The sequence below is a fragment of the Aptenodytes patagonicus genome, chromosome 16, assembly GCF_965638725.1.
Source record: "Aptenodytes patagonicus chromosome 16, bAptPat1.pri.cur, whole genome shotgun sequence".
NCBI lineage: Eukaryota > Metazoa > Chordata > Aves > Sphenisciformes > Spheniscidae > Aptenodytes > Aptenodytes patagonicus.
Window position 1 is genome coordinate 376879 of NC_134964.1, and position 17630 is coordinate 394508.

General features: G+C 42.2%; 1 protein-coding gene across 1 annotated transcript; it reads left to right on the forward strand.

Annotated features, from left to right (window-relative positions):
• Window positions 1–5331: 5331 nt before the first annotated feature.
• SUMO2 (small ubiquitin like modifier 2) lies at window positions 5332–12791 on the forward strand. Its single transcript, XM_076354195.1, has 4 exons — window positions 5332–5526; window positions 7194–7325; window positions 10492–10563; window positions 12119–12791. Exons 1-4 carry the CDS (start codon window positions 5506–5508, stop codon window positions 12179–12181), a joined length of 288 nt encoding a protein of 95 aa, XP_076210310.1. The 5' UTR covers window positions 5332–5505; the 3' UTR covers window positions 12182–12791.
• Window positions 12792–17630: the final 4839 nt, after the last annotated feature.

Here is a 17630-nt window from a genome sequence, read left to right on the forward strand (position 1 = left end):
GCCAGAAGCAGCCAATCCCTCTCAGACTGGTGCTTTTTGAAGAAGCTCACCAAGAATTAATTTTTCAAGATAGCTTAAATCATTCACTGTCCTTGTATGACAAGTGCTGCAACACACCACTGCTAAATTGCCTTTTTTTGCTTTATTTGCTACTGTATCCATCATTTCCAATAAAAATAAAGCTAGCAGTTATCTTTAGTAAGAGCATGTTGTGACACCAATCGTGCTGAGAAAAGGAGGTGGTGTCTATTCAGGTCAGTCAGTCAGGAGGAATGGCTTGTTACAGGATAGAGGAACTTAAAATAAACCTTCAGAAACCTGCTTGAGAAACTTAAGATTCATCAGTTTTAAGAAAGTTCATCCTTTATTGTGGGTAAGAGTCCTGTATTTTGGGGGATGTGCACGTGTTTGAATCTCTGTTGTACAAAGTCAAATTCATCTACTATCTTACAAAATGGTGCTGCTCTGTGCTGCAGATTTTTGAGGATATTAGCGCTGATATCTAGATCTAAAATATCCTTCAACACGTTACTGAAACGGCTCCGGATACAAATCAAAAACTGGATGTTTGAACACTCAGCAGTAAGAGCTCTTCTGTCACTGTTCTTCAAGGGTAAGGTGCTGGTTCTATAACTGCATCAGTTTGTTGTGACCGGTAGACTTCTAATGGCTTATATTATCAGCCAGTGCGCTGGAGAAAAATATAGAGCCTGCTGCTTGTATGGGCATTGAAATTAAAAGCTACTAATGAACTAAAATGCATAATTACTATAGAGCTGGCTATCTCTCTTAACGGAAGTCTGAGACTTGCCTACCAAGTGAGATCCTTGTTAGAAGGATGGGAGTTGCTATTTGTTTTCCATGTAGTGACGCTAAGGAGTTCTCTCCACGTGAGCTTGTTTGAATATCAGCCATGATAGCAGAACTTGTCACCTGAGGCTTTCCTGGGGACACTCGAGTGCCTGGAGCATCCCACACAGCACTGTGCCACGTGTGTTTGTCTTCCTTTCCTTTTATCCTTTTCCACATGTAACACTTCGTTCTGTGGACCACTCTGTAGGGAACCACAGCCCTATCCACAGGGAGAGGCAGCCAAAAGGCAGGTGATCAGCCTTTACCGACTATATTGCAAGGCCTGACAACCCTGGAGGGTGCCCATCAGTCTCACTGGTCTTATTTTCTCTTCACTGGCATGGAGAGAGAAGCGTTGATTACTGAGGTGGTGGATCTAGGAGTGGGACAGTATCTGCTCCTGCTCCAGGATCCATCCTGTGTAAAGAGACACTAAAAGCAGTAGTACAGCACACTTCGCTCACTCACTAAAAGTGTAAGTGGCTTTTCATATCTGCAGCATCTGATGCTCTTGAACTGATAAGGAAGGTGGCTAGTTCCTGGGGAAGTCATCTTGGGAAAGGTGAATTTTAGTATGAAACCTTGAAATTTCTTAGTCCTCCTTTGAACATTGGCTGGAGGTCTGCACATGCCTAGAAGGGAGACCTTCCTGCATGCCTTGCAAAAAGGCTTCTGTGCCTGTCCAGTCCATGTAATTAAGCAGAATTGGGAACCACCACATCAGCATGGAACTTCATATTGCTCAAAAAAGCTTTGGAGTACAGGCGCTGGGTCCCACTGGGAAGGCAAAGAGAAACCGTGTTACTGTTTTCCAGTCAGGGGAAAAAGAAAAGAAAAAATAAAAAGGAAAAAAAAAAATCAAGGCCTTATGAGGAGGGGAGTTACTAAATTGCAAAATAGGAGGTTTGAAAGCTATTTCATGACTTGGGGAACAGAGGCAATGATCAGCATCATGAACAAGGAAGGCACAGAACAGGCAGTGCCCCAGGCAAAATATATTTTCTATTCCTGGTGCTAAACTAGTATTAATGAAGACCAAAGCCTGAATAAGCCACTCAGACCTTCAGAGTCCAGGCTGAGAAGGCAGCTTCAGCCCTACTCACTTGCTTACACCTTCAAATAACTGTTTGCTTTCTATTCTTGCATTGAACTAATTGCAAAGTAACACACAGTTTTGAAGGGGTAGAGTTGCTTTTGTAGGTTTATGCTTGCTAATGTGCAGTAGCACACGCTTGTGCTACTCTGCTTGTAGCTGTCTTAATGTCTTAAAAATCTTAATGTCTTAAAATCTCAGTGTGAAAGGGAACATATGTTGAACACCCATATTCCCTGCCCTCTTCAGAAGATGGTGGAGAATTAAGCCCAAGAGCTCTGCAAGATCTAGATACATCATATTTCTTCCTTGTAAAACTGCTGTACAAGAATGAAACAAGGCATGGAAATATTTTAGGAAACAACAAGTGGAATTTTCTTCCCAGAGATGGAATTTCTCTGGAATTCTCACTGTGACGCTTTCCCATTCACTGTCCTTCAACTTCGTGCATTGAAGAGGAGGAGCTCAGAGGGACAAAAAGCTTCGCCTTTGTCCCCCTCTGCTGCAGCCTGGGCCCTGCAGGACTGGGTCCTTTGTAGTTCCCAGTGTGGCTTCTCCCCTGCTGCTCACTCTGAGTGCTGCTGTCTAGCCAGTTGTCTTTGCAGTTTTTAGCACTCTGTGTATTGTTAGCTCCACTGGATCTCCTGTATAACGTGAGTTTCCTCTGTTGCTATATTAGAAGAAAAGCCATATAAATAAGAGGTTTGTAGAAACCTGCTCTGTGATTGGGAATCTGTGTAATTGGTGGCGAGACCAATGGTGATGTAGCTGAAACAGTTTTCAGCTTTTTTGAGCACATGTAACTTCTGCAGTGGTAACAAAATCCCATGCGTTCTCATAAAATCTAGTGTATTTTCATGTCTCCTTTTAAGCACATTTGTTCTATTTGTGATGCTGGCCTTAATGTATGTCTCACTTAACACCATTCTGGTATTCGGTTCTTTCATGCCGCTCTCAGGCCTTCAGCAGTTTCATCCCACCTCCCAAAGAAATCCTCCTCCTGGACCTGCAGCACAGAGATCTTCAAAGGAGGGGGAAGAGGTGGTGAGAGCAAAATAAAACAGGACCATCGAGCAACATCAGTCTTGTGACGCCCTTCCTCACAGCGGTCACTTCTCTGTGATGTTGCATCATTTCTAAAAATAGAACTTAGGGTCCTTTGGGAAATGGCACTTGTCTTTTGTTCTGTAAAGTACCCCGTGTGTTTTGAGTCTCGCTTAAAAAAGCTGTGTACGTAGAAAAATACAGGGGGTTTTAAGATGCCGTTTCCTTGTTCTCACGTATAGTCTTGCTTCTTAGTGGTGATAATGGACTTCAGAAAGTCCACATGGCATTGCCCATTGCTCTTCAGAACTAAAATAAAAGGTGAAGGGAGATTGTAGGCAACTGATACACCATCAGACTGTGCAAGGGGGATTTGTACAGAAGCATGTAGTTTTCTCTAGCCAGGGGTGCTTCTTGCCTCCCAGTAGCTTAAATAAACAGAAAAATAATAACATGAGTAATTAAATGCAAAGAAAACAGGCAGGATAGACTAATTGGAAAAGTCTTTTGATGATGAATCAAGGAAAATTACACAGGTAGGAGAGGAAACTACAGCTCAAAGGAGTATCAGTTTGAGTCTCGGTTGCCTTCTTGGGTCAGACTGAGCTCTTCCAGTGCCTCTGATTTTTCCAGAACTGACTCACAAAGACTCTTGAGAAGGAGCAAAATACTAAACCTAAAAGGTTCTGTGAAATTTTAGATGAGATTTAATCTTTCAGAGTATTGAAGCAGAGGGAAAATTTTACAATATATGGGAGCCTAGTCTACAAGGAGATAGTAAAAGACTTAACCGCCCATGTTTTGTAGAAGCTCAGCTGGCTGTGTGGGCCATCTTCACTACCTCAGGTAGGGTTGTGGCTGTGTTATTTTCTCAGCTGTGGACTCGGGTAAAGGTTCAGCTTCAGCTTCCTGTCGTCTTCTTCAATTTCCAGGCAATTGCAATAAAACAAAAATCTCCACGTGAGTCCACACTCAGAAGGGAGGTACTGGGATGTGAAGTAACGTGACAAAAGGCAGAGGAGAGGGATCAGAATCCACAGCGAGAAGCAGTCTGTATTTGCTCGTAAGTTAAGTTTCTCTTCAGTTGATATTTCACTACTTGAGTAGTTTATTCTGGACAAATCCTGTCTTGTAACTTCTCCAAAATGGTGCAGGAGGTGTGTTATATGCAGGCCTGGATTTTGTCATGCCAGGAGCAGAGGGTGTGTGTGACCATATGGCCACCTCTGCGTCATGATCTGGAGCATATTCGCCACACAGAGCGGCACCAGCGCGGACCGATGCCCACCTGGTAAATCTGTCCCTGAAGTATTTACGAGGGTCATTTTTGTGGTATTTCTTTTCCATCTATGTGCTATAGAGAAACAGTTGACAAACGATGGTGGTGGGTGTAATGCTGATGAAAAAAGGCTCAGAAACTGTTTTGTGGGAACCTGTTCAGTGAAATCCCTGGAGTTACTGAGAATTTCCTCCTCCCTTCCATTGGAATGAACTTGAAGGAATTGCATCGTTAGTAGTATATCCTCTTATTTATGTATTATAATTTTTGAGGTGCTGCATCATGTCCTTAGCCTGTTGAAGAATATAAGTAAACCTTGATTGCAGTTGTTTTAATTATATTCAAGATGCATTTTTCAGATGCAGCAGAGAGGTGCAGCAGGTCTCAGTTCCCTCTACAGAAACTACACGTATTTCAGGGCAAACTCACACCTCACCTTCCTCAGGGGGAAGGCCGGGGGCTTTGGAAGCACAGTGGATGGCTGTCAAATCTCCTACCCTGTATCACTGTCATCTGTAAAACAGTGAGGGCCATGAGCAGGGGGGGGAAACGTGTCAGATTTGAGGAGGCCAACACAGAGCCGTCACCCGTGGGGGAGCATCAGGGAAAGGTGCCAGTGGGGAGAGTGCAGCAGGCCCGAGAGCAAGGGCAGCCAGCAGGGACCCAGGGTGAGGTGCCGAAGGGGCGGCAGCACGGAGGGGGCCTTGAGGAGACCGGGCCCGGGCGGGAGGCGGAGGAAGACCCTTCCCGGGCGGCGGGGAGGGGCGCGGGGTGCCGCGGCCCGGCGGCCATTTTGAGGAGGACAATACCCGCCGCACGGCAGGGCCCGCTGCGCCCGGCGGGCGGGCGGGCGGGGCGGGGCGCGCGCACGCAGCGCGGGCAGCGGCCGGGGCGCGCGCACGCTCCGCCTCCCGCCGCCGCGTTATGTAACGGCCGGGGCGCGCGCGCGTTCCCTCCCCCCCGCCTCCCCCCGCCCTGTCCCCGCCCTCCCCCCGCCGGGGCCCAATGGGCGGCGGGGCCGCGCCGGGGGGGGGGGCGGGGGAGAGCCCGGCGGACGGGGCGGGCGCGCGCACGCACGGGGGCAAGGCGCGGCCCCGCGGCAGTGCGTGCGCGCTCCCTTCCCCCCCCCGCCTTCCCCTCTCTCTCTCTCCTCTCTTCTCTCTCCTCCGCCGCGCTCGGTCGTTTCTTCCCCCCCTTTGTGAGGCGCTCGGAGTGGCCCGGACATCGCTGACTCGCCATGGCCGACGAGAAGCCCAAGGTGAGACAGGCGCCCTCCCGCCCCCTCCGCCTCTCTCCCTGCCTCGCCCCCGCCGCCTCGCTTCGCCCCTCAGGCGGCGGCGGGAGGCCAGGCCCCGGCCGCGGGCCCGGCCGGCCAACGGCCTCGGCTCCGCCGCGCCGGCTTTGCGCGCCATTTTCCTGCGCACCCAGGCCGAGGCCGCCTTCCCGCCCCGCCGGGGGAGGGGGGCCGGGGCCGCAGACTCCCGGGGCGGGCGGAGGATCCCCGGGGAGGGTGGCGGGGAAAGGGGGGGGCCGAGGGGGGCGAATCCGGGCTCCCTTCCCGCCCTCCTCAGGGAGAGAGGCAGGTCCGGAGGCGGTTGCTGCCGCTGCCTTCCTCCTCCTCCTCGCGGGGCCGGATCCGGCCTCCCCTGCGCGGCTGGCGGTGGCTCGGGCTGGCTCCGGCGCAGCATCCCCGCTCGTAACCAGCCTTTACGCCGGGGCACTTGCCAGCCCCTTCCCATATGGTCCTGGCAGGAGCGCGCCGGGGCCTTTCCGCCGCGGGAGGGGCGGGCAGGCGGGCCTCGCTCCCTGCCCCTTTTGTGCCCCCTCTCGCCCCAGCTCCCCTGGCCGCGGGGGGGGCCGCCCGGGGGGGCTCCTGCGGGCGGAGGGGAGCCGCGTGGAGCTTCGCTTTCCGACAGCAGGAATTAAAAAACAACCAGACCGAAAAACCTCACAACCAGCGAACGCCGCGCTGCCACCGTTCTTTTTTTTTCTCCCCCCACCCCCATCCCCCTCATTTTTAAACTGAGTTTGAGGGCGCCAGAAAATAATAAACGGCGGCGGGCCGGTGTGTCGGGGCCGTGGCCTGGAGCGCGGCGTGCGGGGATCTGTCACATGGCAGGGACCCGCACCCCGGCCGGGGCCCTCCGGCACCCTCGCCGCTTCTTCTAAAGAAAACAAAGATGAAAATGCTGCTGGGCACCTCAGGAGCGGGTGCTGCCTGGGATCTGGGTAACGTTGAATCTTCTCTTTGCCTCTCCCGTGATACTCTGGATCGGAACACGAGCGACGGAGTTGAAAGTTGGTTCTCTGCAATTCCTGCGTGTGGCTTCTAATGGGAGCAAGAGGATTGGACTGCTTATTAAGGACGGTTTTTTCTTAAACGTTTTCTGAAGGAGAAAGCTCGGTTCTTTTCAGATTTTGTCACCTTTTCAAACGCAGTCCTTTAAAGTATCTTGAAGTTTTCTTCAGAAGTACCTCAACTGATACGAAAAAGTTCGAGATATAGTAAGAAAGAGACTTGCTGGTGGTTGAGATCATCGTTATCACTTTATTCCTTTGATTGGGAGCAGTAGTGTTGCATATTATTGTGCCCTTGATGGAAATAACTTTTGGGTTTTTTTTAAATTTGTTGTAAAACAACTGGCCTAGTAACTCTTCATTGCTACTTTGCATGTTAACCAATCTCAAGAATGACAACTAATATTAGTAGGGTTTGGGTTTTTTTTTGGTGTGTGTGTGGCTTTTATTTTCAAATAAAAAGTACTGACTTTTATTTCCTAATTCAAAGTTTCAAGTTGGTAAACAGCTATAATGTCTTTATTTCCTCCTTTTTAATGACCTGTTGCACTTTGGTAAAATGTTAACTTCTTGTTTCATACCTTTTAAAAAAGTGTTGGGTTTTTTTTTCTTTTATTTCCTCAACAGGAAGGAGTGAAGACTGAAAACAATGACCACATTAATCTGAAGGTGGCAGGGCAAGATGGGTCTGTGGTGCAGTTTAAGATTAAGAGGCATACACCACTTAGTAAACTAATGAAAGCCTATTGTGAACGACAGGTATGGTTCTTGTATGATCATCAGGAGAACCGGTGTCTGGGGGAGAGGTGATGTCCGTAGAGATAGATGAAGACAGTAAAGTCTTGAAACTGTAACTATGCAAAATGATAAAGACTTAACAGAAACAAATTCTGTTGTGGAAAGTGTGTTGTTCTTAGGATCTGTTACAGAGTGGACTGAGAGGGTTGTGACAGGAAATGGGTAAAATAAAAATGTGTTGTTATCTTTGTGAAATCTGCATTATAGGTGTAGGCTGTTGGGAGGCAACTGTTACTCTGCTGCTCAAAAATAGCAGTATGGAAAGGGTGGGTTAGGAACCTGCAGTATGAACTTAGGATAGAGAGTTGAGTGATAGTAAGAGGTATTTTTATAACTGAGTAACTTCTTGGTCTGGTCATAGACTTCTGATTTCTTAGTTCAGTATTATTGTATTGAGATGAGAGAATATCAATGAGTATTTCAGGGTTTAAAGGTGTCTTAATTGTCTAGCTTGAGAGGGAGCTTGTACATTTAATGATGAGCTTTATTTTTTCTCTTGTGGCCTAGTCGTCAAATTAATCCTTTGAGGGACAAAAAAAAAATGTATTTTGCTAGTCTAGTGGCAACTGCAGCCAACCTACTAGGTTGCAGGCAGCTATTGCAATTTTTAAAAACATCTGTGTAAGAGTGGTGCTATTTAACACTTTCTTCTGAAGCTTTTGATTAGGAAAATGTCTCTGCTGTCCATGATTTTTTAATGACTGCCTTTAAGAAGTTCCATCTCTACAAAAGTGTTTGGAATTGGGGAAGGTTTTTTTTAAACACAAATATTCAGTGATACCATCAAATACAATAAAATCAGTATAAAATATTGAGGTAACTATTCCACCACCAAGAAAAACAAACTCTAATTCACATACAGAGTGGTAAAACCTCTTTGGTTTACCCTTTGCCACAATAGGATAGTGATACGAGTAAAGACAGGGAAAATCAGCTCTTACTGGACATGTGAATATGTTCTTGTATGGGTGTTCTGGGATAAATTAGTGAATGTTTGAAGCTGTGAGCTCACTTTTCCTACCTCTGTCATACAAACTCATGTTATATTATGCAAATCACTATGTATTGCTTTTTCCAAACAAAGTGCAGTTATATCTGTCTTTTGGGGAGTTTGAGGATTGGTTAATTGTCTGTAAAGTCATGGGAAAGATGATTTTAGAAGTACCATTCATACTTCAGTTACTTGGAAACAAACAAAAGTAAGATTCTAAAACTTTGCACCTAAATTTCTACTCTGCTTTAAAAAAAAAAACAAACAGCAAAAAACCCCAGGTGTCAATTCGAGGCGTAAAAAAAAAAAAAAATCTTTAGAATGGGAGACATTTTTTCTGATTTCTGTTTTAAGCTGGTAGGTATCCAAAGGATATTTCTGTGGAGATGGACTTGTCTTTACATTTTATTTCTTAGGTGCTTACTTCTCAAACTTTGTTTAAAAGCATTTGTTCTGCATGTCTCTAAAAGTTAGATTTTGTTTGTGTTCCTAACTAGGCATACCCAATCTTAAAATCCTTAAGCTGTGGACTTTAGATTTAATTTTGGAGAGGTGGAAGCTGCATATAGTAGAGAATTTAGCAACTTTAAAGAATGAAAATCATGTATTGCATGTGGTAGACCTAAAAAGGGAAGTAATGAAACCTTGAATGATATGTTTAGAAGATCAAGACTATTTGCGATTATTGTAAGTGGGGAAAAAAATCATCCATGGAGCATACTTAATTTTTTGTGGATACTAATCTCACCAAGGTACAGTTTTTCGCTGTGTTTTCAACTAGCATTTATTCAGCTCATAAAGTTGCCAGCAACCTGCAAAAACCAGCACTTTTGGAATAGGAAATACATATTTTAAGAAAAACAATGTTGGAGAAAATGGCTCAAACCAAATGTTGCTGTGCAAAAATGTGTTGCTGCCATGACACTTAGCCACATGGTTTTCTTAAACAAGATGATGTTCTGAGTGAACACTGCAGAATCTTAGTCACACTAGAGAAGGCATTTTGCTGTGAACTATAAAGTCTTACCAAAAAGTTTACTCATATTCTTTATTAAAATATTTTTCCTGACAAATCAACTTCTCAAAAATAATTATTACATTAAGTTTTCTTTTGTGTGTTACATCTGCTCTTGCATGGCTAAATGAAGGCTGCTTTTCTAATTCAGAGACGCCAAAGCAGCACCATACAATACATTGGCTTTATTTCAAAACCAACTAGACTTCTTGTATTTTTAGATACTCTGTAGAGAGAGTAGATAGAACTGTGAAAGAAGTAGACACCAAGGTTCTTGGTTCTGGTTGTATCATCAAACTTCATTCATCTTCCTTTGCAGAATGTAGCGTGCTGTAGAATACCTTTGAAAACTAACTTGTGAATTTGAAGCTTACGTTATTAGTAGAAGGGATTGTTGCTCTTCAATTACCTTTTTTAATCAGTTGGCTCAAGCGAGAATGAGAAGTAGTCTTCTGGGGATGGAAGAGGTCAGCAAAATGACTATTGTGTGGTAGAAATGCTAGTTCGAAGTACTATTCAGTAGTTTCTGGAAGTAGAAGATTCCTTTAGTTCTTTTGAAAGTTGCAGCTGTGCATGGAAAAACTTTGTTCCATTGATTTCTTTTTAATAGGAATTCAAGGTCAAAAAGTTACCATTGGCTACTCTTTTTGCTGCTGCAAGAGTAGATGGTGGTTGCATTTCTGGAAAAAATATTTGAGAATACCTTTGCTTTTGGAGAAGATCAAAAAGGAGTATTGAGTATTACTGTTTGACATTTGTTATCCAAAGTGTTGCATCTAATTTTTAAGTGAATTATTATTAAAAAGCACTATAAAAATCTTGGCCTTTGGGGTGAGACTTGTGTACTAGAAATTGCTTTATTTTAACTTGCAGTCAGTGGGGGCACTGTTGCTTCTCTTAGTTATTGGACACAATACAATTTTTAATACAAAACAGATCGCAGGGATTTGTAGTGAAATGCCTTAAAGTCAGTGTATGAGGGGAGTACCAAAACTACATTGTGCATTATGAATGGTGGCTTTTAATTATCATGCTGCAATTCCAGTGACAAGTTCAAGAGAAAACTAGTGAGTACTTTTATACCAGACTTACTTCCCTTTGTGTTACTTCTCTTTGTCCAGGGGTTGTCAATGAGGCAAATCAGATTCCGGTTCGATGGGCAGCCAATTAATGAAACAGACACACCTGCACAGGTAAACAACAGAAGCAAGACTAAAGAACTGTATTTGAAATTTGCTGCAGGAGTTGATGCTTCTGTTTCATACGAAATACTTGTGTAATTGTATATATTAGTGATACAACTTGATCTTTTTTTACCATCATTTTGGCATAACTAGTTTAGAATTATTGGAAATGGAATCTAAGACTTCAGTCTGTATCACTGTAGTAATAAAATAGGAAAATAAAGTACAGTGTACAGATGGTGAGTCTTGTAAAACTGTCACTTTATTGAGTCACAGCTCTAAGATAAGAATTAATCTTATCGGTAAGTTAAGAATTGAGTTTTTCCTGAAGCCGTGGATTTATTTTTTTATAAAAGAATGTTATCAGAGGTCCTGTTTGCAAACTTGCATTTGTAATACAAAAGTAATTTTCTGTTACTTGAAGCTCTGTTTCAGTGTCATAAAATTAATGGATACTGTGAAGTTTGGGTTGTCTGTTTGTAATTGGTTAAAATGAAGGCCATGCCAAGAACAGAATGGTTCACTGTGACTCTTGAGTATTTTTCTGTGCTGCTCCGCGTAGCTGTGTTTAATCAGCCTTTCCAAGTGGTACAGTTTTATATGCTTTTCAGAACCACTTGTTACAAAATAAGGGACTCTTGTTTTTAGAAGGTTTATAGTAGATCTGTATTTTCTAAGCAGTTGCTCCAAAGAATATGCCTCATATGGCCACAATCTATGCAACTTTTTAACTTGAAATACTGATAATTGAGGCAACAGGGTGCTTTTCTCTCCATCCATATTGTGCTGAAGCTAAGGATCAGGCTATTTATAGCTGTGGTAAATGCCATAGACCAGTTTGATTTCCTGGAGCAGAAATTGACTGTTTAGAAATATAACTTCCATTAGTTATAGCGACTCCTTCAATCTTGGTACAGATTTTGTCAGTAGGTAACATTAACATCCCAGGAATATCAACTGTAAAAATTACGGTGAAAAAAGAGAATTATATTAATGAAGTAGCGCTGTTCCTCACTGGCTGTTTGTTACACTGTCGACCATGTAAAGTGTTTTTAATTTTTTCTGCTTGCTGGTGCTCAGTTTTACTGCCTGGTTGGGCTAGAGGCCTTAATTACAATCTGCTTTCTTTAGTGCTGTAGCTGAAGCCATTTGCACATTTGAACAACAACAGCAAAGTGGAATTGTGGCAATGTTCTCAGGTAAACTGAGGAAGTAAATAGGAGAAAGAAGATGCAATGGCAAAGTAGGCAACAGAATTAAAATATTATGAATGCCAGTCTTTTCCATAGGGGTCATACAATGCATCCTGAAGTTACATTCTAGAATTCATTCTAGGACAACAGCTATCAACTGGCTGCTTTTTTTTTTCCCCCATGTAATTTCTTTCCTTTCGAGTGACGGTGAAGTAGGTTAAACGTACAAAGTGATGATGATGGAGGGGAGCGAGGCTGGTCTGGTTAAGTTGCATAAAAAGTAAACATGAAGATAGGAAATGTAGGAACAACCCAGCCTATAGTAGATATCCGAGTAGAGTTGAAAGCCTTTTTTCTCTTTTCTGCTATAGTTGGAAATGGAGGATGAAGATACAATTGATGTGTTCCAGCAGCAAACAGGAGGAGTTTACTAAAAAAACCAAACCAAACACACAAAAAAAGAACCTGCTACTTTCCTCTCCAGAACTGTGCTCCCACAGACGACACATTCGCAATTGGAAAAATGAGACTTGGTTCAGCCACATCCTGACTACTGCAGTATAGTTTTCTCTCTTCTCTCTCTGATTTTTTTTCCTATTCCTTCTATTGTACATAAAGTAACTGGTGTATGTGCACAGACATAATGCATATTTTTTTTAACTAAATGGCCAATGGTATGTTTTGATCAACATTTAATGGAGATGGGGTGGGAAAACAAACTGGTTCTGTGAAAATGCCCCTTTCTCTGTTAGTGGCATGCTCCTTCTACTTTTATCTTTATATTCCAGTAAGTTATTTTGCTCTCACTGTTTAAAAACAAAAACCTTGCATACCTTGTTTGATTGGATAATTTCAATGTTTTTCTTTTATCATTGTAAAACCAAGGACAATTTTATAACTTTTTTGTACGTAGCTGTTACATGTAGAGCAATCTCTGTCTAAGTAGGGGTAAATTACTCTTAAAAAAAAAAAAAAAAAATCCTAGATAGTTTTCCCTTCAAGTAAAGCGTCTTGTTGTTTAAATAAACTTCTTGTTTAAAATAACCAGTTTTCTTTATTTTTCTGTGGAGTAATAGTACTCAGCACTTGTATTTCTTTCTCTGCAGCACTTTATGCTTCTCAATTCTCAGCTTTCTATGCGGTAAGTAAGCATAATCCCCTTTAACAGTCAGAAGACTTGGAAAATGAAAGGTTCCTTGAGACCTCTCAGTCAGTAGCTGAACTGGAAATAGAAGTCAGTTTTCTTTTGATTTTTTTTTTTTTTTGTGTGTATGTTCTGCTAAGCCAAAAATGTTTGATTAGGCAAACTGCAAAATAGTGGACTACTTACTAATGCCTTTGGGTTGAACTCTTTTGTCAGTCTTTAATAGAAGCATCAATATTGTTGTTACAGTAGTTTATTTAAAACTCTGTATTTGAATGCTTTTGGATGTAAACGTTAAGCTTAAAAAAGCAAATAATTTCGTTAACCGTTCAGTTTACCATGGTATCAAATGGGACATGCTTGGGAATGTAAAGCAAAAATAAAAAAATGAGTTCTGTTTTTGGGTGTATTTAGCTATGGTGGTGTAGATTCCAAGCTCTGCCTTACCATTGTGGTGTTCCTGCTTGAAAGGGGAAGAGGCTTGAAGTACTGAAGGGAGCTTGTGACAATGATGTTTTTCATGGGTCTTTTCCACAAGGCTGCTGTTCTTGAGTTTTCTCACAGGGAAGGTCAGAGGTTGCGGTGAAATCCATGGATGTTCATGAAAGATTACATACCTGTCTACTCAGCAGCCCCAAAGCATTCTCTGATGTCTTAGGAATGTTCCAATATTTTGCAGTGTTTGCAGTAAGTTAATGCTCTTTTAGGTATTAACTTGTTAGCAGAACTCACTTTTTGGTGGTAGTTTTTGTAGTAGTTAATTCAAGAAGCAATTATTACATGCTAGGCCTGTGCCTGCTGGATCTGGAAATTCTTTAACTTTGTGGCAAAATGATGGGTCTGTATTTAGCTGATGGACAATGATCTATTTGACTTCTGTCACGATTTTAACACATTTGATATTACATTAATTGCATCTAACGGAGATAGAAGAAAAATAGCATCTGTTTTTGCAGTTGCTTTTGACTATGTGGCTGAAGAATGTAATCTACTGTATGCCATTGTTCTAATTCTAGGAAATTCTGCTGCTAAGCAGATTATTTCTTAATCTGGTATGTATCTTGTAGACTTCTGTGGTATATTGCAAGGTTGGAATTCCCTTTTGTGAACCAGTTGTTTTCATATCCAAACCCACAAAGGCCTGGAAAAAACTTCTTTTGGGGAAAAAATAAAAGTGGGTGGTGGTGGTAATATATTTCAACACCTTTCATAGTTTAGACATGGAATATGTTGCTCCTTGGCTTTAGAATCTCTGGCTTTCAACCTGGCTAGACTGCTGATAACTGTATAAAATTCTTTCAACTTGATGTCATGCCAAGACTTTTCCCAGGAGAAAGCTGTCTTTATCTTGTTTGGCCAAAAAAGATGTTTGGACTTGCCTTAGTTTCTGAAGAAAGGGTGAGGTCTCCTTAAATACAGCTTTTTTTCAGCCCAACTTAAGACTGTGAAGCTCAAAACTCCCTGTTCTATCTTGCCTACTATTTTTTCTTTCCTGAAGCAATATAAGTCAAGTGACAGGTACTGAACAGCATGCTTTCAAAAACAATGTCTTAATTTCCTGAATTAGTAGGGTGGTACTTCATCTGTCATGAACTCATGTGCAGGATTCTTACAACATAACATTCCGTTAGTAACATGAGACCATTTAACATTAATTTTGATTAGCTTACTAAAATTCCCCTGTACAAAAATGAAAAACATAGGCTTTCGTACCTTTGAATTGATGTGACAGCTTTGGAAATGCTCCTTAATTGAGCATAAATTGAAATTTTCTCTAGTATTTAGCAACAGGCTATTAAAAAAAAAGAGGCACATTGATCACCTAAATTTCTCCATTTCTAACATCTTTCTGCTGTTCACCTGAGCTTGCTCCTCATATTTCTGAAATATTTCCTCTAGCAGTGCTGAATGGTGTTTATGTAAGATGGTGACTGCAATCAAAAACTGATAATAAAACGGTCTTTTCTGAGAGGTGTTCCTTGATTAGATAAAAATCAAGAAACTCTCAAAGATCTTGAGTGACTTAGTTCCTCAAGAGCTTCAAACATTTAACTTCCATTAGTCTAGCAAACTGTTAGGTGGACTGGCACATTCTGATACATATTTGTGTATACAGCAATGCAGAAATACCTGCTTTTTTAAAAACTAATTTTTTAGAACTCTTCTTGCATGGTCTTGCAAATACTCTCCTTGTGACAGGACTTGTTGCTTGTCGGTACTGCTTCTCTGCTGCTTAGAGAACGTACCTGTTGATTCCTGTTTGCTGGGACTACCTGTTCACTAAGAAAGCTACTGCTAGGGGTGGTGATTCGGAAGTGGCATGAAGTACAGGGATATAAACAATTTGGATCAAATTATTTGGAGTTCACTTAGCTGTTTGGCCTGGCTTGATTTGTAACAGTTCTTATGTTTACACTGGTAGCTTAATGGACTACAGGAAGTCCAAATGTTGGAGGATAAAGGAAAACTGGGCAAAGAGGTCTTGTCATGCTAGTTGGGAGGTAAGTTTTTCATGTTTATTAAACAGCTGGGATCTTTCAAGAGGCTGGGCAAATTATATCATTACCCACAATTCTCAAATAATGTATTCTAAAGTGATTGCCATGCAATTTAGTTAATATTCCTCTCATGGTTTTTAAATGAAAAAGAATGGAGTAAGTCATAATTGCATACAATACTCTAGCAAGTTCTTGTGGATGATAAGACCTTGTCTTTAGCGTATGCTGGGTCTTTAGGCCCTCAAACAGTTTCAGTGGTGGAATGGTCACTACCGGTTATTTAAAAAGATGAAACCAAAATTGTTTGCTTCAGGCATCTGAAGGAAGGCATTTTTATTCATGTACAGGGGGGATAATGACAGATTGAAAGCACAGCACCACTGGTTTTGGTGGGACCCTTAGTTAACACCTGAAAATCAGTGCCTTAGTTTTCTGCACAAAGGGGGTAATACCCATTTAATAGGGCCCTTGTGAGGATCAATAGTAAGTGGCCTGAGATGCTGGTTCAAAAGGGGTTCTGGGAGTGCAAGGCTGTTCTGAAATGGAATACGCGAAACTGCCAGGAGCGTAAGGAAATACTTCAAGTGGTAATGTGAGAGACATCTTTGTGCTGGCATATGGAGGTGTTCTCAACAAAAGAAAAATTCCTGAAGTAGTACTAAGATAATTGCTGCTGCAAGATAACTACAATACCAAAACAGATACAGCATCTCTGCAAAGGTTATGGCCAAAGCCAGATTATCTTCTCGCAAGAATATTCCTTTCTAGTACCTTCACTTCATTACTTCTGGGTCAGACAATGTAATGTAAGTGCTGTCTATTTGTCTGTTGGATACTGGTTCTATTGTGACTGTTACTGCAACATTAATGAAAAGGTATAACGTGACTGCCTGAAAGAAATAATACTTCCTATGCTTCAGTTGGAAAGAATTTAATTTCTAAGGAATAGCAATTTGTTTTCAAAGCTAAAAATGAAAAGCTAGATGCTTCCTTGATCATAATCTATTAAACTGAAAGGGAACAATAAATTGAAGGATTTTTATTAGAATTTTAGATTGTGGCCATTTCTCAGTACGCTTGTATCAGCTGGTGTGATGGACTGTTGTGGAGTAATAAAAGACAATCTAAAAGCATTTAAATAACTTGAATTATTCTTAATTATGTTGCCACTGTAATCTAATACATTTCATTCTCTGGATTACTGAGGTTTGTTCATTCTGGCTGTTAGCCGGTTGCCAAATGGAATGTGTTCTGATAGTGAATAATTTAATCCTCTCATTTATCTTGCTTTTTTGTACCTAGTGTCAGAATGAATTGGTAGTACAGCACTTCTCCTTGGTGGTTAGGATGTAGGAGCGTGAGGATGAATAGGAGGTGGAAGACTGGATTTTGATCCCTGTTTGCAGTTTTTGGTTGGCCTTCAAGATGCTTAATTACAGAGGTTTTCTGGTTTCTTCACTAGTAGCATGAGACTAATGGTCTTACTCTAACATGGAGATGCTGGGAGGCCCAGCTGGTATTTATGAATTGGTTTGAGTCCCTTTGAGGGGAACAGTTTTCCTCTTCTCCTGAAGAATTTCAGCATGTGTGGGAGGGATGAAGTAGGGCTGGTGGTGCTATGAAAGAAGTGGCTCGCTGTCAGCAGAGATCCCAGAAGTAATGGGGGTCTGTGGGGTGCTGTAGAAAGACAACAGAAGTGTGTGAGTTGGTGAGGAGCTGCAGTGGGAATGGGGACTATGAGAAGAGCTGTAAGTTTTGAAAATTAATCCTGAGATGAGGATGACTTTGGAGCCCTGGGAAAAGACTAAGGTTGTGGAAGGCCAAATAAATAGTAAATAGATTGTTGCTCCTTAGGAAAGGAATATTCTCCAGGGGGACGTGGACGCAAAGGACACCCTTTGCGATGAATTTTGTGCTGGTTTTGGTGGCTTAGATCCCCCCTTTCAGCATCCAGTCCATAGATCTCATTAAAGCACATCTAATGCCCTACAAGGGCTCTTGAAGGATCACTTGATTAAGAAAACTTCGCAGTTTAAGCAAACTTGGACAAGACAAAAGTGGAATGAAAGGAGCTCTTTGAGGACTCTCTCAGGACACTGACTTCCCCTTCCAGTGATGCTTGTCTTTTTTTCTACTAAGGAACAATGCTTTGGAGTACGCTGCCAGACTTGGTAATGCTGGATGCCCAGACGAGAACAGCAGCATGAATTGGCCACTCTGCTTTTTATGTTGTTCAGAACT

What these genes read in the sequence shown, in the direction of transcription:
- SUMO2 (XM_076354195.1), top strand. Translation starts at nt 5,506, where the DNA reads ATGGCCGACGAGAAGCCCAAG. An exon ending in AAGCCTATTGTGAACGACAG is followed by an intron (nt 7,326 to 10,491) that starts GTATGGTTCTTG and finishes CTCTTTGTCCAG; the next exon opens with GGGTTGTCAATGAGGCAAAT. An exon ending in AAACAGACACACCTGCACAG is followed by an intron (nt 10,564 to 12,118) that starts GTAAACAACAGA and finishes TTTCTGCTATAG; the next exon opens with TTGGAAATGGAGGATGAAGA.